The 24,103-nt window shown below is 38.6% G+C and overlaps 1 protein-coding gene across 1 annotated transcript; it reads right to left on the reverse strand.

Moving 5' to 3' along the window:
- Positions 1-4,171: 4,171 nt before the first annotated feature.
- LOC104459304 (short transient receptor potential channel 4-like) lies at positions 4,172-21,574 on the reverse strand (the record flags this gene model as incomplete). The annotated part of the gene is made up of 7 exons (XM_010078465.1): positions 4,172-5,061; positions 6,583-6,672; positions 8,483-8,524; positions 16,588-16,782; positions 18,343-18,538; positions 20,891-21,204; positions 21,486-21,574. Coding segments are annotated over 7 exons (1,640 nt in total), but the record flags the coding sequence as incomplete, so codon positions are not given.
- Positions 21,575-24,103: the final 2,529 nt, after the last annotated feature.

Genomic DNA, 24,103 nt, shown 5'->3' on the forward strand with positions numbered 1-24,103 from the left:
ACAGTGGAAGGATATTGGATCACAAAGAGCTAAAGGCCAGACTGAAAAGACCACAGCAGTATTGAACACTGCGACACTGCATTCTGCACAGCACTTGACTGTAACTATGACAGTCAACTAAAGAGAGCAGGAAGTTTTAGTTAAAATGAAAATAGCATAGTTGGTTTAAACTACACCCAAAGAAGCCCAAGGCTGAAGGGGGAAGAGTACAGCCAGAAGAACAAATATTAGAGAAAAGTTATAAAGAAAGTGACTGCCCAAAGGGTACAAGTACAAACAGTTGGAATTATTCATGTGTATAAACATTTCATAACTGTATTTAACAACAGCATAGGATTTGATTGATTTAGGAAGAGAATTATGTGGTGGAGGGATCTGTAATAAAACTGAAGTATATTTTATGACTCAGGTCTCTTACAGTTCTAGGTTCATCAAGGTTGAAAGCTGCAACTTTTTTTTACTTGTTTTAATGTTAATGAGAAGCCATCTCTGCTCCGTTCTTTTACACTTACACAAATAAGGCAACTTCTCAAGTACTAAATGAGTGGTTTCATACCTGGAGGGTTCAAGCTCATGCTTAACTGCAGCAATTTATTCTGGATTACGTCCAACTACTTAACGATAAACTGTCTCAGAGGATCTCTAATCTGCTCCTGCTGCAGTGAATGTAGAGTCCATAACTAAACCTTCAGCTAGTCAAAGAGTTGAAACACAGAGAAGTAAGATTTTTAGTCAAAAACTTATGTTGGAGGACAGCTGTCCACAAGGACAGCTTAATGGTGTTATCAAATGATTGTTCAACATGGAAAATAGGCAAACTTTAGAGCAGGGATTAGAACTGAGGAGTTCCACTTACCAGGGGTAAATGCACAGGATTGTTACCATTACACTTACATTCACTACTGCTATTACTAGTACTGCTACTAGTACTACTACTGCAATCACTACCACTACCATTACCATGACCAGTACTATTATTTTTGTGAGGTTGCCCCACCCACTAAAGCTGTCAGTATCTCTTAAGAGATTTCAAAATTAAGATGGACTATGTTGTTGTCCAACTTATACCTCTATATTCCCATAAGAAAACATGATATGAAATATTTTGAACTTTATTCAGAAGTTCATTGCTTCATCACAATCTTTAAGCATGATCGGCTTCTTTTCTCTTTCATGCTACTTCCCAGAACCTGATTAAATATTCACCTGAGGTTTGGAGAGGAAATGGGATGTTATAGACTGCAATGCATATATAGTAGAATTTGAGATGGGCATATGATCATTTCTTTGTGTCTTCTGTCTATGCTTTACTCCTGTGAGGGTGCTACACAAAAATTCACCTCCTGAAAGTTCAGTTCAAGGATGCTGTTAAGGAAGACATTCTTGTTTCAAATATTCCATTGAAGAACTTTTGGGTGCCCAAATACCAGAATTTCCTCCCCTTTTACAGCTCTCAACAGTTATAGCTATTACGAAAATACATATTCTCCTGGAAATAGACACTACTTATTCACAGAAAAACCTCAGATAAGGAACCTCTAAATCTTTCTTGGCACAGATGTCCTCTTGCAGGCATCCAATGCGAATGGGGTTTTTTTTGGCTGTCTGCAAGGAAATAAAAGCCCATCATAATTTCAAATTTGGACATAGTTTGAGCTCTTATCTCTTTTCACAGAATGAGGTGCTTGTTTGCCATTAAATTTAAATGGAATGGGGTCAGGTCCCTATTGGTGTCAGGCATTAATGCCTAAGAATCACATAAAAATGGAGCAAATATTAATTTGAAGTATGCTTTATTTAATGTACCTTCATTTCAATATTTGGTTGTAAAAAAAAGAAATAAGACAGCAAAAGACTGACCACCTATTGCTATGCAATACCATGTCATGGCCTGTGCCTAAGTATCTTGCCCACCTGCGTTGTTTTTGCTGTTCTGTGTTCTGTCTACTCCAAGACTTAGACTGACTCCCAGTACAGCGGGGTCATGATGTGACAGCATGGTTGATGTTTCAGGTTGACTATCCTGTGTTTTTTTCTCTGTTGGGAACTTCGTGTACAGGAGGAACAGGGTCTTATGATGGCAGAATAACATGCAGAGCTCTTAGACCTGTGGCGGTTAACTTGTTCTGATAATAGTGCTGTGGGCATTATAAATACCCTGCGCAGGCACATTTTGTCTGGAATGAAAACACGTGGCTGGAATGCCTTGAAAGCTCTTTGGAGCAAGGACTGTTTGGTTTGAATTTGGCTACTGAAAGGGTAGTAAGCTTAGGACTCCAAGGTGTTAGAAACCATGATGAAGAATGAGGAAGTGAAATCAGTAGTGAAGAAGGACTGTTAACTGGGAGATAGAGAACTTTGTGTCAACATGTACCACATTGGCTTTATATAATTCTTAGCACAAATGTTACAGTAGAAAAGAGAACTCTCTAAAAGACTTGACCTAGTAAAAATGATATGAAGGTATTCCAACATTATTATTATTATTATTTATTTCTTGTTACTCTTGTAATAACTCAGGTGCTTTTGAAACAGAAAAGCTACAGGCCCTGCCCCGAGGAGCTCACAATCTAAAGGTGGACAAGGAGAGAGACGTGAAGGGGAGGGAGTCCACAGAGAAGTTGAGAGGTCAAGATGGAAATCAACTATGTCTTAGCAATCACATGTGGTTTGAATGCATTGTTGCAAAGCTATACAAACTATTTTCCAATTACTGCTCATATTTTCCATTTTGGTTCAACTAATTCACTCCTAGGTGCCATGGCACAGATAGATGTGAAGGAAGGAAGCTGAGTAGCACATGTGTAAAGTACAGCTGGAAAACTCACCTAGAAGTGTGGAGATGAGATGGGTTTGTCTGGATTTTCAAAACTCAGTCCAGTACCAGGATAGTTTGGATCCAGAATGGTATGGCTTTAGGTCAGGTCCTACAAGGTGGGAGTTACATGTAATGGATACCATCCAAAATACAAGTGTACTCTATGCATCTGGAGGTTCCTTAATACAGATTAATATGAAGTACAAAATCTATCATGGCAGGGCTAGTGAGGTTAAGAATGAAATGACCACACTGATGTGGTACATTCACAGGTTTCCAAGGGAGGAGAAGGATGGTGCTGAGAGGTTGGGGGTAGTCATTCTTAGGCCAGTTGTAAAATTACATTTTTAATAATGTAGGACACCAGTCACTGATTAAAAAGAAACAGACTGTTTAATTTTAAAAATACTGGTTTTGACTAAGACAATAAGTCACTCATTAGTTATGAAAAATACTATTAGGTTTTCTTTGTACATTTAAATGTCCGAGTATTTTTTATAAAACCTGCAGTCGGGTTTCTCCAAGAGCTGAAATTGTCAAACAAACTGTCTTAAGGCTTACCTTTAAAAATTTCTCAACAAATTGCCATATTTTCCAAGTACTTGGGGAACATGGTATGCCTGTTTATTCCTGAAGTATCTTTCTCATAGCAAACATGAATGTATTGTGAAGGCAAAAGCTAATAAGCAGTTGAATATTAAAGTGCATAGGTTGTCCACATTTGGAAAAATAAATGGTTGAAGAAGCAGTAGCTGTTGTGATTACGGATTTCTGGGGAGTAATCCGTTATCAGTTTTTAGCAAGCCACAGATATTTCTTTTACTATAAGAAACATTTTTTACAGTCTTCAAATCCTGCAAATGCAATTCTAACAATGGTATCAGGACTGTGATAAACCTCTTGCTGGGAGGGAGAAGCTGTAATTAAATAATCAAATAGACTGATCTTTCATAATTTACAGGTATTCATATTCCTTCAATAAATAGAAGAATATACTTTATGTTTTGATCCTGTATAGCTTTTGAAACAATCAAGTTTCTAGCAATTTAAATAAATGATTCTAAAAGCTTGACATGAATTATGCTGACAGGAGCGGCTTATGATTATCATGGTGCTCAGAATCTTCTGAGAACCTACAAAGTTGAATAAAGGCTTACAAGTCTCTTAAGCTACTTTTTATTTGCATAGAAAAATATTTTTCATAGGAGTCAACTATCATATGAGAGAAATTGCATTTGTTGTAATTGAAAAAGATAGCTAAAAGTTTCTGTGGGTTATTGCAACAGTACAAGAATACAAGATGCTTCCATTTATTAAAAAATGTAAAACAAATCGTCAAAGCTAAAGCAGGCTACAAAACAGAAGGTCCCCGTATTATCTTTCTCTTGACTACTATTTTACAAGATCATGTGCCACAGTTGAGTACTATAAAGTGTAAATTTGCATTTGCTAATATAATTCGTAAAACATCCCCCCCCAAAAGCACTATGCAAAATATATATATTTGTAAATCCTTCCTCCTGTAAGCATCACAACCTTGTTATCACATAATCGCCCTGATCAATTGTTTCCTGTTCCCCATCACAGTCAATGCTAATGTCCAACTCCTTATCCATCTGATCCTGCAGTGCATCTGGTTCTGAGTTCTGTAACTCCATTTTCTCCATTTCTGAAGCACAACTACTTCCCTCTTCCTGTGAATCTGAAGAGTCACCATTATTTTGTGATTCAGCTAACATGCATTTTTCATCAGGACGTTGGATGTTTAATTCACAGTTCATGGTCAGTTCTCCCTCTTCCAGTTCAGCAGTTTTCTCACATTGTTCTTCTGCCTGTTGACGGGAAACTTCTTCAGAAACGGTATATATTTTATTTGTGCTCTGTTCCACAGAGTTTGTTTTTGATCGTCTGTGAAATAACCCAAAACTTTTTATGTCTGTTACAAAATTCACACGCTTTTGTTTCTCCTTAGTGGACTCTGACACCATCATTGCTGAGCCATTGCTTACATTATGTGCTTCAGAGGCAATAGTGGCTGATCTTGGGTGAATCATTGTTGTTATGTCAAAAAGGCTGAAGGCCTTTTTCTTTCCTGTCTTGTTTTCTTCACCCTCACTTTCTTCATTTTCAGACAGAGAGGCAGCATCTTTGTTCATCTTTGGAGTCTGCAAATTAGACAGTTTGCTTCCTTTTAACAAACCCAGGACTTCAAAACGAAAGCTGGAAATATCTTGTTTTAACTCCTAAAAATTAGGAAAAAAGATGAAATATCAGACCTTGAAAGTTAATTTTACTTTTCTTCTTGTAGTGAAAAAAAAAAAAAAAAAAGAAAAAAAGGCTTATGCTAGGGATCAGTAATAAACTTCACCATCTAGGTAATGTCTGGCATTTTCAAGTTGCTTTGCAGGCTGTCTAAGGGATCTTCCAGGTGAGACAGAAGAGCAGTCAGCAATTTTGTCAGAGGAGACTTCAGTGGAAATGCACCTTAGCCTAGACTACTCATAGAAATCACCGACAGTGATGGAGGAAGGAGCATGGACAACTTGAAGACTTACAGCCAATCTACTAGACAGTGCTATCCCATCATTATAACAGCATTTTAATCAGCTGTTAACACCATCCTTTACACACACACAGGGACACACATGCACACAAGGCATGCACAAGTGTGCATGCTTCCCTGTAAGAACCAGTGCAGGCAGGACTTCATGAATTTCCATGAGATGTTTAGCAGCTGGCAGCTAACTAAGAGCTGATCATTGCAGGCTGCTCACTGCCAATGCAATCTCTGTTTCTTAAAGGCCTTTCTCAGGAGAAGGCACCTTGTGTTCAGGAGGTCCCTATTTTTTTTTCATTTTTCCTAAAGAGATAATGAACCAATTAGCTCAGGCTCTATCTGTATTTTTTGCCTGTCTAAGCTGAGGCAGAAGAATATACTTTTGAATGTTTGGAGTTTGAGGTGCCAACAGTAAGAAAAATGTTTGATGTTAGAAATAGTGATGGATGTAAGTGTTGTGATATATATGGCCCTGTTCGCTTCATCTGTGTCAACAGATTTTAATATTTGGCTGCTTATTTATGTTTTCCATCTTTTAAGTCATATAAAAGGTATTCCATATACAAATATATCCACAAAACCACTCTATAGCAGAAAATCTCTATTTTTTAAGGCGCTGAAACCATTTGCATCTTGCTTTAGAAAATATAGAATCATAGAATGGTTTGGGTTGGAAAGGATCTTAAAGATCATCTAGTTCCATCCCCCCGGCCATGGGCAGGACCCCTTCTACTAGACCAGGTTGCTCAAAGCCCCATCCAGCCTGGCCTTGAACACCTCCAGGGATGGGGCATCCACAGCTTCCCTGGGCAACCTGTGCCAGTGCCTCACCACCCTCACAATAAAGAATTTCTTCTTTATACCTAATCTAAATCTACCCTTTTTCAGTTTAAAGCCATTACTCCTTGTCCTATAATACATATGCAACTACATATGCTGTTACATACACTTAGTCCCACTTTGGTGTCCCCTTACACGGGGACAATTCAAACTAGCTGATAAAACTGACTGTTTCTCCAGGTAAAGAAAGAAGGAGACTTGCTGGAATCTACGTACAATAGTATCTGTGTGTGGTCCACTGGGACACAGATACTGCTCTAGGAAGCAAGTTATATGCTACTTGAACAACCAGGGAGTGTGAAAAACGTACTTCACAGTCTTATAATATCTTACTAAAAAACCTATAAACACATAAATAAACGCATACCTTAAAATTTTCTTCTGTCAGTCCTTCCTCAGTTTTGGCATCTCTTATCATTGCTGCAACATATCTCTTAACGAGATTTCTCATAACTTCCTAAAAATATAAAATATCATGTCAGCTTTCTTGGTATTAGTTACTAAACCTACACTCACCAGGCCTGCTTGGACTTCTTTGTGCTTTAGGAACGTAACAAAAAATGTATAAACTTTAGATCTAGTTGAACATTTTTTCTGTTTTTCAATGGAAAGTGATGATATTAATTACCCTGAAAATGGCTGTATTGGGTTTCACCAAAGATATGTCTCACGGCAGTAACGTGACAGTGAGCTGACACCTCATGAGGAGTGTAAGTCTAATGCAGTTGTATAATGTTATTTCCAGCAATACTCTTCGAAGCCTCCTGTGATGTGAGATTCAGAGCCTTTGTGAATCAGAAATGATAGCTCTAGGTTTAATGGGCTGTGACAGGTTTTCCTATGTGTTTTGAACTCCTGTAAACTTTCAGCATCCACAAATCCTCTGCCAATTAATTCCATTGTATAGCTGGAATAAGATACTATTTGGGGTTTTGCTTATTTTTAATCTGCTCTCTGATAGTTTCCATTGTTACATTCTACTTCTAAGAATCCTAAAATTATTTAGGTTGGAAGGGATGCCTGGAGGCTGTCCAATTCAGCTCAGGGCTATGTCCAGTGAAGCACTGAATATTTCCAAGGGTAAAGATGCTGCAGCCTCCCTGAGCAACTTTTTCAAATTCTACACTGTGATGATGATTTTCCTTACAGAATTTCCCATTCTTGCAACTCGTGTCCATTGACTCCTGTTCTTTTCCTTTGTACCTCCAAGAAAAATCTGTCTCCCTCTTCTCTCTAACCACCCACTGTGTTATTGAGCACAGCAATTAGATCCCCCTTAACCTACTCCAGGCTGAAATCCAGGCTTCTCCTTTTATGTCAGCCCTCTAACTATCTCGGTGGCCCTTTGCTGGATTCCTTCCAGTTTGATGACGTCTCTCTTGTAGTGGGGGGTCCAAAACAGGACACACTGATCCATATACTGTCATACAAGTGTGGACTGGAGGAGAATAATCACCTTCCTCAAAGGGCTGTCTACAGCCTTACTAATGCAGTCTACTACGTGTCTGGTATTCAGGTTGTGGATAGATGGTAAACAGCTGCTCTGTGTGCTCACCTTCTCCACGATTTTATAGATCCCTGTTGTACCTCCCACAGCTGTCTCTTTTTCATGTTGGAAAAGTCCTAGTTTACCTAGTCATTTCCCATATGGAATCCATTAAATACCAAACCTACAAGTGTACAGCCGACATCTTGTTAGCTCGCAGACCTTTTAACACAACAAAAATTGAAAATAAATCTGGAAATAATTCGTTGTGGTACAATAATCTCAAAAAATTAGAGGCTGAAGCAGGAAGGATGGAGAAAAGGAACAGCTTTCAGGGGAACTAGGCAGAGAGGTCATTAAGGAATAGGAAGTTGTCTGTGGGGGACCAGAGCCAAAGAGATAGAGAGTAGTTTCTGATGGAGTATGTCAGTGAGCTGCACATATGATCCTGATGAATCCCAGCAGGGAGGTGGGACTATGTGTTTGCTTTTTTAAAGGCAATCCATGTTACAGTGGCCAAAATATTGGTTAGCATATTATTGCTCTAGGAAATATCCTTTTGCACCCCAAAAGTAGACAACTTCTCAAATGGTATTGTTTGAACACTAAAAAATACTATGCTCATTTGCTGAGGATTAAATAAGTATATATTTTGTGGGTTTTTTCTTTTATTTTTTTTCCTACTTTCTCATTGAATTCTTCCTTTTTTTTTTTTTTCCCACTGAAGATCTTTTGGAGGCACAGAAAAATAATTGCTCAAAAAATAAACATGGGCCTGTACCTGGTATTGATGATGTCTTCTCAGATTGTCAGCTGCACGCCTCTGAAGAAAAGAAAAGAACAAAAAAATATGAATCCTTGCCGGGTAGTAAAATACTTACATCACAGCAAAACAGCAGGTGTGTGCAATATGTGGTATCTAGCAAGCGGAGAGAAATGGTTCAAAGTCTGCTGAAAAATGGCAATGTTGGAGCAAAGCCTGTCATTAGCTTCACAGAAGGGATAATGTTGTTATTGGGAAGGGAAAGTGGATTTTCTATATTTTCATCAATGTGCTGCTATTCCAGCATTGGCAGGGATGTGATGGGGCAGCCAGGTCTCTGCTTGCGGAGCCCCAAAGTCACGGATCTGAGATAGATGGGAATAATATGTGATTATGTCACTCACCCACACAGACTGACTGACTGAATGAATATTTTACTGAATTGAGAAAAGTGTGAGATGAACACGGTGTTAGGAAGAAACTTGCTATGGCTCCTAATGTCTTATCTAAGACAGAGCTAACCAAAACCTGCACTATAAAGCCATATTAAAGAGAAAATCTCCTGCTTACTACCCTGTTAAAAAACACTCAGTCACAGAGGAGGGTATGGAAACTTAGCTTGCAATGCAGAGTTTGGTGTTGATAAGGAGGGAGGATAAGATGGATAATAACTCTGAAGATGAGAAGCAAAAAGAAATGTGGTAGGATGAAAGCATGGTACAGGCTTCAGGCAAGTCTTCCATTAGATTATACTGCCATATCTATGGGCTGTACAGAAGATAAGGAAAAAAAAAGGCCTGAATTACTTAGTCCTTGAATTACTGTTGTCCTCAATAGCATAGTGAGTCACATCTCCCTATTCTCAACCTTCATTATCCCTGACTGGTGAAAGAAAATTTTAACTTGGGTTCTTATATTTGCTACTAGTTAGGAAAAAAAAAGGTGTCTGACCACTGATTGTATTTCTACAAAACAGGACACTTGCAGTATCTCAAAACAAGATAAAAGGATATCCAGGGGAGTTGTAAAAATTTACCTCAATTGCATAATGAGGCAGAGACAGTAAAGTATATTGCCATCTTCTTCTAGTTGAAACTGATTGTCAGTTTATGATTAACAATTTCCCTGTACTCAGAATCAGTTTATAATTCAGGGTTGAATTAATGTTGGTAATTAATTTGAGGGATGCAGTAGCTCTGTGCTTGGGCTTGACAAAAAATCACAGAAAGGGGAACATCATTATTTCCTAATGGCTCTGAACACACACCGTGGGTGGGGCTTTATAAATAAGCATCTTCAATATTTTTCCAGATGGTGTTTGTGCACCTATTTCATCCAAAGAGAAGGTGGAAATTCCTTGCGTTTAAGGGGGGAGGGAAGGGCGAGCCTGCCCACCGCTGGGGCCGATACCCTCCCACCACTCGTCTTTAGCCAGGTTTAATTTTCTGATTTTTCGCAGATGACCACACGATGGAGATGTTTCATTCCTGATGAGAAAGCACTAAGGGAGTCGGAAGCTAAGAAAGCTCTCGACAACAGATCTGACTCACAGGTAGAAAGAAAAACACTTTAAGGTGTAATTGAAACTCATTTCAGTTCAGGTAGAGCTAATAACTCCTGTAAATAAAACAAATGCTGACCCTTGTCTCGCAGACTGCTTTCTGCAGTTGCTGTCTGCTCTGCTTTATTTTTTAATTGTGAAATAAACACAGAGGTTTAATTCTGTACGCGTAATAAGAAATAGCTAAATCAGGTTTATTTTTTTTTTGCAACTGATTCTGACACTCCGAGAAACAGAGGCTGTGGCTTTTCCACTCAATGCAGTGTCAAAAAATACAATTTGAGATAACTACATAAACAAATTCATTGGTGTAGTAATACATCCAGAGCAGTTCTACTGCACTTAACAATTGTTTTCAATCCATACCACTGAGAAGCTGCAAGAGAATGCATTTAGTGGTGTGTTTTCATCCACAGACACATACATACTGCACAGGGAATAATGCATACGCATAACCTATCAAAGGCATTATCCCCATCACTTCTCTATCTCCCATTTAAATGCTCAGATTCAGTTCCCAGTTGATAATCAACTTTTGATTCCTTCTGAAAGCAGAATGAATCTTTGCTTAAGCACACCTGAAAAATCAAGCAATTCACCATAAATAAAATTACATTAATACTCATATTGTCCTTATTTAGTTCTCAGCCAGCCTGCTTTTCTCTACCTGTTCACAGTGGTTGTTCAAAAGTTGTTTCAAGTAACCACTGTACTATGTGCATGAAGAAATGTTGAAAACCATGGCTAGCAATGGGATAAAAGTTAAATCTGACTAAAAATAGCAACAAGGGAAGAAACACTCTTCTGCTGACAGTGTTGTATGAAATTATGAAATCGAAGAGGACACTTTTATCACTTTCCAAAGGGGGCATTAATATCCTCTAGGAAGCTTTAATAGTAGTTCTACTGGTAGTGACAAATTTTTCGGTCTTGCTGCTTATGCCTTTCCTAGTAATTTGCATTGTTTGGAAGAAAAATCTCTTTAGCAGTCAAAAATTTGATAGTGTTAAATTACTTATTTTGAAGTATTTATTTTGTAAAAAAGATATGTTTTATAAAGCAGGAATTCAAATTTGCTTCGTGATAAAGGTCTAAAAAATGTAAAGATTGTCTGAAGTCATGGGATATATTCCTCATCTTGAATAGATGCACCCCATAAAAAGGGTAAGAACTTATCTGTGTTGACAAAGAGGTTTCCTCATGCAATGGTCCTTGGCTACACAACAAACACCCCCGACTACTGATTACCATTCCAGGTGGGGGGTGTTATTTCTTTGCTCAACTTTCAGTAACACATATTACAGAGATAATATAAAATACTTATATTCACTTAGGAGTTACATCATTTTCCACTTGGAGAACAAAGACTAGGAGAAGGGGAAAGGAGAGTTTATTTGACAAACAATAATAATCATGTAGGTTGCTTGGAAAAATGGCATAAAAATCTGGATAGATAGAAAAGAGGTAACTGTTTATCTAAAGATCACATGGTGAAATAAAAAAATACTGAAGATATCCCTGACAATCCTTTCCATTTTCTCCTCTGAAATACTTAAAATTATAGGTAAAACACTTTTTGGTGACTGATCAGATATAAAATGGTCTGTAATTTGAGGAAAATAGTACAATTTATTCCAGTGGGACCGGGGTTTCTTTTCTTATGTCTCTTCCATTTTGAAATAGCAATGAATTTCAGATGGCCAAAAGGAGTATCTTTGAGACACCCAAAGGCCTTTGTCAGTCAGGAAAACTTCAGTCTAATCAATAGAGTTACATTACTAATCTGTCTTTTTCAAAGGTGAGCTGACAAAGTTAAAAGAACTGCTATATATATATAAAAAGAGCAGCACATGCTGTTATTCATGAGTTTAAACTGTAGGAGATACTTTAATAGCTAAAGAGAATGCTGCATACCTGGGATATGTCAAAATGACAGAAAAGAAAAATGTGCTGAAATCTTAAAGGTAGAAGAACTCTGTCTGAGTAATAGCAAAGCTGAAGTACCAGTAAATCACATGTAAGCATCCTGGCCTTCCTTCAGCTGTAGCTGTGGCTAGAATAGCTGCCATCAGCCTGGCTGTTCATCGTGTTGCTTTGGAGCAAAATCCTGTCCCTTGAAAAAGCTCCTCTTGACTCCACCACCCGCTGTTTCAGCTGTCCCAGTACAATAAAGGATAGCAGAAGTACAGAACTGACATCCAAGGAGAAGTAAATTAATCATCTCTCTTCAGAGCCATCTCACTTCCCTGCAGACCCTATTCTTTCCCATGATAGCTTTGATATAAGCAGCACTGTAGATGGTTCTCTCAAGCAAACATGTCATATTTATTTCTACTGACATTTTTCTTCTCATATGAGCCAGACAAATCTTTTCATTAGTGTATGTGCTGTAAGCTATCCTGACCCTAAGCCCTTTCTTTATGAGTTCTACCTGCACAAGTGCATACCTGTTCAAGTATATACCTGTATATATACATGTTCAAGTGTACATATATATATATTTTTACAGTGGATTGTTGATGACACCTTTAATGTATCCTGGATTCATCCCTAGCTCATGATTCCTGGCTTTTTGTTACTAAGGTTTCCTATGCAGATATCATGCCTGATCTTTGAAAAATCCTGGCTTTAACAAGCCAGCTGCATTCTGTTCTGTATCCTCTAGCACTGACTCAGCCTTTGGATGAAAACTATTGCTTTTTCTAGTGGAAAACACCACACGACATCACCACTAATTAGAGCTTCCTAATGGGAAAGTTAGCATTTACAGGTTTCAGAACAAAACGTTCTGAAATTTGGGTTCTGCCTTTACAGACAACATGGCATCTATACATCCATATAGCCAATGTAAGAAAATAAGCCTGAAACTGTCCATAATGTTTTTTCCCCAGTACTGGTAATAAGGAACAAATCCCTGTGGGAGTTCATAATGTAGAACTCAGTGAAAAGAAGTAGGTCCCAACAAAGCTTATCTTGTAGCTCTGAGGCCAGAGTTATTACAGGGGAGACCCCAGTGAGCTGGAGACAGAGAGCTATCAGCTGAGATCCCCAAGCAAAAGGCAGAGAAAACTCCTCTTCATTTCTCTTCAGTTGTAAGAGCACAGAGTGTCAAATGTAATTTGTGATGCAGTTAGTTGGGACATTGAAGAAGTTCTGGGAATCCAAGGCTGAGCTGTGAGTGATGGGAATAAGTTTTTCAAAACCATAAAGCAGGACGTTCCCCAGGGCAAACTGTGAGATCACCATGGTGTGCCCATTCATCCTCTGATGACTTAACTTCTTGGGGAAAATCCAGTTACAGCATCTGGGTTACATCTACCCAAACTGTATAGATCTGACTGCTGGAGTGAATAGTGGCTCTCACATTTTGCTGGGTATGTACAGATTTTCCAAATGCGGAAATCAGAGTGCATAGTGCAGACCCACATCTTAATCCTGTTTTGGAGCTTGGGGGCATAACTGGGCCTAGAAATTGCAAAATGTTCCAAATTCAGATACCCCTAATGGGGCTTCTGTTATAGCTGAGGACCTAGCTGAAGAAAATTGTAGTTTCATGAGATACCCAGATGTGTGGACTGAATGTGCCTTCTCAGACACAGCCACTCACTTTTTCCAGGCAGCTGGAAGTCCTGCTGCCATGATGGCATGTCTGGTGAGCCATCTGCTTCAGAGGGTTTTCAGCTATACTTGCAGCTAAGTGCCTATTATCTAGTGGAAACTAGTGATGGATATGGCCCTATTGTCTCACAGAATTTGGAATTTCCACTTTTTCTCAACAAACATTTTTTTAAAAAATTTGCTCTACAGAAATTAACCAAAAATGTCCTTCATCTCTGCCTCGCCTATGTTCTCCACTCCTAAACAGTTCGGTAACCAGTGGTTCACATTCAGATCATAGGGAAGCTAGGTTAAGCTCCTTCTCCTCTGTTGTCCCAATGGAGTACCTTTCCTCTGCAGGATCTTAACAATTTTGAGATGGAAATATCTCTTATCAGAGCTGTTCTGTTTGGGGTAAATAATTAAATATCCACTGGAGGATAGAATTGAACCTGAGTCTCCTATAGCCTAAGCTATTTGCTTTATTTAGCACCTGCTCCTTCTCTTTCTAAACAGAAATTCCATCCTGAAGCTGAGGTCTTTCTCAACAAAAATTTATTTGAAATCGGTATATATTAATGAAAAAGTTTGAGGTTCGAGGATTTTGTATTTTTTTCATTAAAAAAAAAATAAAATTCTCTTTGGAAAAATTCCCAACCAGCCCTGTGTATAGACTCCCTGCCCTTTGACCCTGCGTTGCACCAGTTTTCTGCAACCCAAGCTGCTAATTTCTGGAAGCTGGTAGTTATGTACCCCAGCAGGAGGCAGCTACAAGAACCAGGGGATGATCTTTCTGAACCCCCTTCCTCACCATGCCATTCAGCACGGGGCTGAGAGCACCCTGTCTCTTTATTATTCCACAGAACCAGGAATTAGTTTACTCCCAGAGCTGCAGTTGGAGAGGGAAACAAAGAAAAAAAAACCAAATGTTTAACTTGGATGGAAAGTCTGACAGAAAATATTGTCCTGAAGGTTTTGCTGGGATGTATAAGACTATTCTGGAACTGTCACAGTCAAACAGTGATATTGTGTTAACCAACGCTGCTATACACTGGCATCCCTCCATTAATTTTAATATCACTCTATCAGTTTACACGAGCTAATCATCCCTACCAAATGTTTAACAAATGCCTAAAAGCATTGCCCGCTCTCCCCCCCACACAAGTACATCACCCTTTTGATTTTATCTTTCTAATAAAATCTCACAGTTTTTCCTTCAGTTTGTCTTTGCATTTACTTCTTTTCCTTGATAGGTTACAGAGTGATGTTTTATTCTTGAAGTTCTTCACCATTCATGCTCTGTTCATGTCTTTTATTTTTATTTCCATCTGAATCACTGTTCAACTCTCTTCACTGTTTTTTAATATTAATTTTAATGTTGGGGTTCTTTTCAGTGTTTCTTTCTTGCAGTCTACTACTGCTTTGTTTCAATGCCATCCTCATGCTTATAAGCTTCCTTTTCTGGCCATTTCTTTCCTATCTACAAGTATGACAGCTAAGTGAAGCATATTTTCCTTTCACAATGTAGATACTGGCCAACAAGATCAGGATATTGCAATAAGCCTGACTACAAGCTTTCCACAAAGACAACAAAATCAGCTTAGGAACTGTGAATTAGTTTTATGTGTCACTCTTCCTCTTTATCATATAGCTGTACACCCCTGTGAACTTGTTCCTCCAAGTATATTTGGCAATTAAACTGAATGCCAGGATATGACAGAATAATATGTAAGAAAAGCCTATCCTTATTACTCATTTCTCAAGAAACTGTGAAGAAATACAAAGAAAAGTTTGGCAGACTAATGATGCAGCAAAGAATTAATATTCCCCTGCTTCTTTGAAACCAATGGATGTTTTCCTACCAGGGTCAACAGCATGAGGACTATAACCGTTTCTTCTTCCCCTTACCTACATGTGACACTCTTATATTCTCACTTAATGCTTTGCTGAGTTCCTAACAGACTTGAAAACATTTATATTCACCAAATCCCTATAGTATAGGAAAAGTGCCATTATACACATTTTACCTACCGTGGTTTTCCTTATTTTGGAATTGGCTAAATGCAGTCTAGTTCTTGAGGTACCAATTCGCTCGCTATGGGAAATGCAGAAAACATAACTAGAGAGACTTAGGTGTTGGTGGTTTAGGTTGTTGCCTGGATATTTCCTCTGACAATATAGAAAAACTGTGCTGCTGACTGAGGTATCTTGACTGGAAGAAGCTAAGAGGGACAAATTCAATTTTGCTTTACTCACTGCAGATATCAGAGAAAGTCTATGGCTGAGATATTACAGAGGTATCTGCTGAATCCAGGTGCAGCAATATTCTTGCTCCCCTTGTGTGTCTTTTCTTTTTTTCCCCTAGAAATTTCACTGCTAATCAGCACTATTAGGAGAGGGTACCAAATGTGATTCCAAAATAACTCTTCCTGTAAGTTCAAGCAAGCAATTCCAAGTAAAAGCTGTTGCCATTCAAAATGTCTTCTTTAATGGGAACAGCTGTTAGAAATAATGCCTTTATGGTAAACCCATGTCATTACATTTAGAGAAAGACAGAGAGACAGAATATCCCATGAAAAATGCTTTATACATGAATCTGTGGTTCATGATACGTCAATGATACTTGAACTGTGGCACTTGAGCTAGAAATCATCAACCAGACACCTGGGATTGGTAGACAAGAATACACATCTGATCTCTCATATTTCTAATGCATTTAATCTTTCTTGCATTACCTGCAAATGAGGCACAGTCATGCCTCGTATTGTCATTGCACAAGCATATACAATGATGCTTTCTTTTCAGTCAAATACATTGACATGAATATAAAAAATAAACATTATCTGCTAGAATTATTCTCTAGCTCATATGCATGTTATTTCACAGTTCGGATGCTCTGTAAGGCTGAGAAAGGTTCATCTATATAAAGAGAAGTACTACAGGCAGAGTAAAACACAGGACTTACCCCTATTGTTCCAAAACTTTCAGGTTTTCTTCTAATTTTTTTCTTGCAAAGGTGTCTCCATAACCATCTGATCAGATACCAGAGAGACTTTGGGCTTGGTATGACATTGAAAGGAGTTGGTAGAGTTCCTCCTTCCTCAAAGTAACTCATCCAGAGTTTTGTTCGAGCAAACTTCCATTCAATGTCTGCATGATCCTGCACACAAGAAACACATCAGCACAGATGTTGTTTTAATTAAAGAGGTGAAACAAATCTCTACAAAAATCTGAAGGCCTAAACTAGAACAGCCCTGAAATACTGATGAATTTTCTTGTTAAAATAATTGCATCTTCTTTTGTCAGAAGGTCTCTAACACAAAGCAAAGCTGAGCTGCTTTACTTCAGTAGAGAGATGTTAGATATGTATAGTATATACCCACTTTCAACCTTTCTTTCCTTGCTACAGGCTTTTAAATAATTAAGTGTCTCTCAAACAACAAAGGATAATTACAAGCAGAAAAATGCCATATTTCAGAAAGAGATGTTTTGTTATAAGAGCAGCTCATCATTATTCCACATAGATCACTCTAATTACTCTGTTGTGTAGCAGCTTCAACAGGTCTGTAAGTCTCATGCAGTCTCTTAGTAATTGCCAGCCCCAGAAATTCGCAAATATGTTATCCAACAAATCATGGGGCTACTTAAAACTGTTGAGTATCTTTTTGCTCCTACTTCAGAATTATATATTTGGAATAGGTTGTGGGTTTTAAAATTATTTTTATTTGAAATTTTATTTATTTTGGATTCTATATAATATTGTATAATTTTGAAGTTTGAAAAAAAAATCAAAACTAAAGTCCATGGAAAGACTGCTAAAACTTAGCAGCTGAACAAGAAGTTTAAATCGCTAATATTAGATTTGTACAAAAAACATAGTAGCCAAGAACTTAAACTACAGGTCTATCCCTTTAATATTTAGCCAGATATACAGTAATCAAAACAGTAATTTAGAAGTTGTAGTAGGAAAAAATATTCCACCTGCTGTCTGAGTTTTGATGAATAGCTATTATGTTGTGCTATCATGTACCAGACTTTGCCAACTAGCATTATATAAACACCCACAGTCAGTATTTCTTTTGTGGAAAGACTTGTAATTTCCAGATTACATTTTAAAATTTTAAGACTGCGAAGCTTTTATTTGTTTGCTTTCTGCATGATCACATTTGAATTATCATATGATGAATCAGTGTTTATTTTCATTAGTCTCCTTAATAGACAGCTGAGAAATAAAAGTAAGCCAATAGCTCTGATAAGAATAAAGACAGTTTTCATTAAAGGAGAAACCAGGACACTGCTGCATCAGAAATCATGACCTTGTGTTTGAGTAGCTAATGGGTCCAAAAACGTCCATGAAACATAGGTATCCAATTTCTATTAACTCTATATTCACACTACATAAAAATAAAAAAAATAACAGACTTTTAAAGTTAATAAATATAATGCATTAAAAATAAAGCAGAGACAGAAGAATTTCATCCCACGAGCTGGCTTATGCAGCAGGGCCACCTCTTCCCCATTCAAGGTTGTGGGGAACACACACTGCACAGTCCAGCTGGGGTCTGGTTTCTGTGTCCTTCCAGAACAGTGCAAAAGAATTAGAACAGAGAATTTGTCCCAATATCCTGTCAATAAAAAAAATTTACTGCCAGAAAAATGGGATGTGGGAACAGAAAGAAGGTATATATCGTAAGTGATCTAAGGATAACGAACAACTTACAGCAATAAGTTGGTAAGAATTATTCATCATGGCTATTAACATGTTGAGTAGAACAACCAGAGAGATTACATTGTAGGTACCAAACATGGTGGCCCCAACAAATTCAGTAAATTCATGCCTTGCTTTCACATTGGTCACATAGAGATTGATGAGTCCAAATATAGACCAGAATAATGACTGCAGTGTTTCAAATAATCTGAAAAACAAAACCCGAAAGGAACAGCTGTATAGTAACAATACATGTACTTTTCAGATTTTTCCCCAAACACACAAAAGTCCTTGACTTGACTGAGATGAATGATACTTACCACAATATACGCAACAAACATGGAGTATCTTTCTAGGGAAAAAACGGCTTAATGTTTCAAATCTGAGCCTCCAGAGACACAATACTGAATCTATAAATAAGCCTGTGAGTAAAAGGCTGATTTTGTTCAAACTTCTGAAGGTTAGATATAGTTTTAGAGATCTTATTTTGGACACCTGCCTTTGAAGTATTTTGACCCTTTCCCTTGACTGTAGAGGGCAGAATAATGATTCATAAGTAACTCAATAATTGTGTTTCACCAAGATGTCAAAAAAATTATGGTAATCTCATACCTACTTGGTGTTGTCAGTTTATGCAACTTCTGGCTTGTGTGGAGAGCCAATGAGTAAAAGGAGTTGTATACTTAGAAAGACATTATTATCATAGAATCATAGAGTAGAATCATAGAATTGTTAAGGTTGGAAAAGACCTCAAGGATCATCAAGTCCAACCATCAACCCACACCACCTAACTCACTAAACCATGTCCCTAAGCACCACATCTACACGTTTCTGGAACACCTCCAGCTTATGTTTTGTTTTGAAAAGAATGTGGATATTAAAAAGATAAACACACTGCTCTCAAATGAAACTTGTGCTTTTATAACTAAATTATATTATATTCCCTTAAAGAAGTTTGGGAGAACAGCTAGGAAGCTAAATAACAATAATCAACTTTAAAAAACCCTCTGCAACTAGATAGCTTGACATAATTTCACTTTTGGACAATGTTCCCTTCGCTCCTGAAAAGTTTGTAGCAAAGATTTCTGCTTGACTGGTCCTATATCTTGAGATTAATTGGAGTACATTTTCCCCATGGCTCCTCTGCATCTCCTCCACCCTGACAGCAGAAGCAGGTTACCCGGACAGGATGTGTGGGCCACCAGTGCTGCCCCTGCTGCACGCAGAGCAGGGAGGCTGCTGAGCTCTGGGGCCTTGCACACTGGGACCTGCTATCCAGAACTGGGCAGAACTTCACCCTCCAGATCCTTTCCCACCATGTGGTACTATCTGTGAAATGTAACCTTTTGTCATGCAACCCAGTCGAGAGCTGTCCTGCAGAGATACCTGAGAGGGCAGTACGATTTTAGTTATAGAAATGCCACGGCCTGAATCTCTGCTCCCATAATACAGGGTATATGGGTGGTAAAGTTCTCTCTAGAGTCTCTTGCATGGTTCACACTTGCCTGAGCGCAAATTGAAGATCTGCTATTCTCCCCTGCTCACAGTTGCAGAAAAGGCTCATAAGGCATCACAGTTTGCCTTGACACCATTTTCTGGCACTCGTACCAGTAGTCCCCAATATTTCCCAGATGAATAATATCGCTTCCATCAATGTTCAGCTCTGAAAAATTTCCCTGGGCTTTTATGTTCAGATCACACAAAGTTTAGACCTCCATAAGAGGTTATTCATATGCAAGATAAATATGTCATGCCTGAGGAAACTTACTTGATTAAGATGGTATCAAAGGTGTTATTTTTATAAAATTATTAACTTTCAGAAGGAATTGATTGGTAATAAATATATTTTAAAAAAAGACTAGATATGATTCATAGAAGATAACAGGGAACAGGTATTTATAGCAGGAGTTTGATTCAGATTAGAAGTTGAAAGATGAGATAAAGAGCTAGTATTCATTTGCTAGTGTTTTGATACTACAGATGAACTACAGAACACAGTGAAGTAAATTGATTTTTAAGTGAAAGATAAATAAATAAACTTTAAAACAGAAATTAGAATACAGCATTTGATTGTGTGGAGTAGAGACTCAGGGTCAGTAGAAACCCAGACTCAATGTTTTTTCCTGCCTCAGTTTATCGCATTTACAAGGAATCTCCATGTTTTAGTACACCAAACCTATTTAATGCCCACAAGTAGATATGGAAGAAATGCAGAGTGACAGCTGCCTGAATAAGCAAGCTCTGATCTGGTGACTTTTTTTCCCCATAATTCTAAATATGCACTTTCTAATCTCATTTTATCTTCCCTTGCTCTTTATTTTATTGTTTTATCTTTTGAGATATCTTGAATTGTACTGACTTCAATGTGGTATGGGATGAACATTATTACAGAGTGATGTAATGTTAATATTTTTTTTTTATTAGGGTAACTTTAGATGTGTCTTTCAGGACACCACTCTAATATCAAAAGACAATAGACAGCTTGTTTCCTGTAAACAACATCTAAATGATTAAAATATTAGGGACAGAGAAGGATGACAGAAATAGATCAGCCACTTACGTTGAAAATGCATTATTCTGCTTTTCACATCGTATTCCTTTGCAGTTGCCGGGTTCATTTGTCTCATAGTAGAAGTACAGCTGGTTCAATCCATTTGCAAAAGCTAGCAGCACAAGGCAGTATATGAAGAGAAACTTCAAAATGTCCAGCAACATTCTTCCTAGAGATATCTGCAGAGGTCCCAGGTGAGAATTTGCAGTGAATAATGAGATCAAGCGTAGCGAGCTAAAGATGTTTGCGATTGCAAACAGGGCCTCAGCCACCAGAGTTGGATGCCACATGTCCCAGCTCTCCCGTGGAACTAACCCACTATACTGAAAACAAGCAGAAGAGAAGAAATTACTCCTCTATTTTTATGCATAAACAAGTATGTCAGTTTCTTTGTAAGCTGTTCAATTAATTTGCAGATAGTACAATAAAACTAAACATCTTTTGGAAAGCAGCATGTCTTCAGGAGAGTTTTTTCTTAATTTATCAAAACAAAAAATGGGTAGTACCCATGCACTTGTCCTTCATTTTTATCTTCAGGATGGTCTATGCTTTCCAGTTTTTTTGCCTGTTTTGCATTTTCATAGTATAATTTATAATTTTTCACAGTAGCAAAAGCAAGTCTAACAATTCTGACTGAGAGTAAAAGGAACAGTTTTTGAACACCTGAGCTTTTAGAATTATAGAAACTTTCAGCTGTAAAATAAAGTAAATTATTTATTTGGAGAACAGTGCAGATATGACAATGATGGATAGAAACCCACAAGAACGTCGGCAAGTTGGAAGAAAACATTTAACCAAAGAATAAGTATATCGCTTAATCACTAACACTGGACCAATGATGAAAAAGCTGTTTATTAATGAACCATGGCAAACTGCTTGCGTGTCTCATTATGAAAGAATCTGATCCCTGGAACTGTGACTCTTTACTGTTCCAGACCTACCAAAAAATTTGAAGATGAAAGATGCTACTTTGAACTGAGGCTTAACTACCATGGCAGACTCATTATTATTTATTTGGTCTCATTAAGCTGTTTTACAGAATGTATCAGAGGACAGAATATATGTTATGAAGCACTCTAAAATGGTGGGATAATATAATATGAAGCAGATTTCAAGGAGGGACTATGGTACGGTCTGTATTTACCTACTCTAGGCCATACAGATAAATCCTTCAGAGCTGCTGAGCATGGCCTCAGTAGTAAGGAAAGGGACTCTTCCTTGTCACTGGGGCAGATGAAATAATATAGTCAGGCATCACAACATTTCCACACCACACTCACCTTCCAAAGCAGGTGACTGCTGTCAAAGTGGTTTGTGACCACCTGAGGAATCTGAACATACATAACTCTATGGGGCTCGATAAGATGCATCCAGAGTCCCGAGGGAACTGGCTGATGTAGTTGCCAAGCCACTCTCCATGATATCTGAAAAGTCATGGCAGTCAGGTGAACTCCCCAGAGACTGGAAAAAGGAAAACATTGCACCCATTTTTAAAAAGGGTAGAAAAGAGGACCCTGGGAACTACCAAACTGTCAGCCTCACCTCTATGCCTGGGAAGATCATGGAATAGATCCTCCTAGAAGCTGTGCTAAGGCACATGGAGGACAGGGAAGTGATTTAACACAGCTATCATGGCTTCACCAAGGACAAGTCTTGCCTGATCAACCTGGTGGCCTTCTATGATGGAGTGACTATATCAGTGGACAAGGGGAGACCTATGGATGTCATCTATCTGGACTTCTGTAAGGCCTTTGACACAGTCCCCTATAACATCCTTCTCTCTAAATTGGAGAGACATGGATTTGATGGGTGGAATATTCAGTGGATGAAGAATTGGTTGGATGGTTACATCCAGGGAGTAGTGGTCAACAGCTCAATGTCTGGATGGAGATCAGTGAGAAATGGTGTTCCTCAAAGGTCCATAGTGGGATCGGTAGTGCTTAAGATCTTCATAAACAATAGAGACAGGGGGATGAAGTGCACACTCAGCAAATTTGCAGATGACACCAAGCTGAGTGGTGTGGTTGACACACCTGAGGGATGGGATGCCATCCAGAGGGACCTGGACAAGTTTGAGAAGTAGGCCCATGTGAACCTCATTAGGTTCAACAAGGCCAAGGGCAAGGTCCTGCACCTGGGTTGGGGCAACCCCTGTTATAAACCCCTGGCTGGAGGATTAAGAGATTGAGAGCAGCCCTGCTGAGAAGGACTTGGGGGTACTGGTGGATGAAAAGCTGGACATGACCCAGCAATGTGCACTCACAGCCCAGAAAGCCAACTGTATCCTGGGCTGCAGAAAAAGAAGTGTGGCCAGCAGGTCCAGGGAAGTGATTCTGCCCCTCTGCTCTGGTTAGACCCCACCTGGTCTTCATCCAGCTCGGGAGCCCCCAGCATAAGAAGGACATGGATCTGTTGCAGTGGGTCCAGAGGAGGGCCATGAACATGATCAGAGGGATGGAACTCCTCTCCTATGAGGAAAGGCTGACAGAGTTGGGGTTTTTCAGCCTGGAGAAAAGAAGGCTTCAGGAAGACCTTATTGTGGCCTTTCAATACTTAAAGGGGACTTATAAGAAAAATGAGGACAGACTTCTTTGCAGGGACTATTGCAATAGGACATGGGATAATGGTTTTAAAATTAAAAAGGGTAGATTCAGACTAGATATAAGGAAGAAATTTTTTGCAGTGAGGGTGGTGAAACACTGGAACAGGTTGCCCAAGGAGGTGGTAAATGCCCCATCCCTGGAAACATTCAAAGTCAGGTTGTATGGGGCTCTGAGCAGCCTGATCTGGTTGAAGACATCCCTGATCTTTGCAGAGGATTCCAATTCAAATAATTTGGTGATTTTGTGATTCAAGTTGCAGATGGGAACTGGGCATTGTTTTGGACAGTGCTAGTTGGCAGAGGATCCCACCGTGCCAGGGTTGCTCTAATGGACTGCTAGCGCAGGTGAGACAGTCCCAGGGCCTGACAGAAATCCCTGGCACAGTTTTATTTACTCATATGCAAGCAGCCATAGCATGTGACAGTCTCGGGGATTTGAGGATGAGAACTGCAAAACTGGAGAAGAGTAGTATATTGAAGAGTTAAGAATTACTCAGCCTTACATTTCAACCATTTGTTCTCTATAGAGTAGGGAGCTAAATCCAGACCTGCTGGAGTCATAGCTCAGTACTCTCTTCATTAGACTATCCTCCCTCATAATGATCATGCTGTAAAATCAA

This window comes from Pterocles gutturalis, unplaced genomic scaffold (genome assembly GCF_000699245.1).
Source record: "Pterocles gutturalis isolate BGI_N339 unplaced genomic scaffold, ASM69924v1 scaffold2768, whole genome shotgun sequence".
Taxonomy (NCBI): Eukaryota; Metazoa; Chordata; class Aves; order Pterocliformes; family Pteroclidae; genus Pterocles; species Pterocles gutturalis.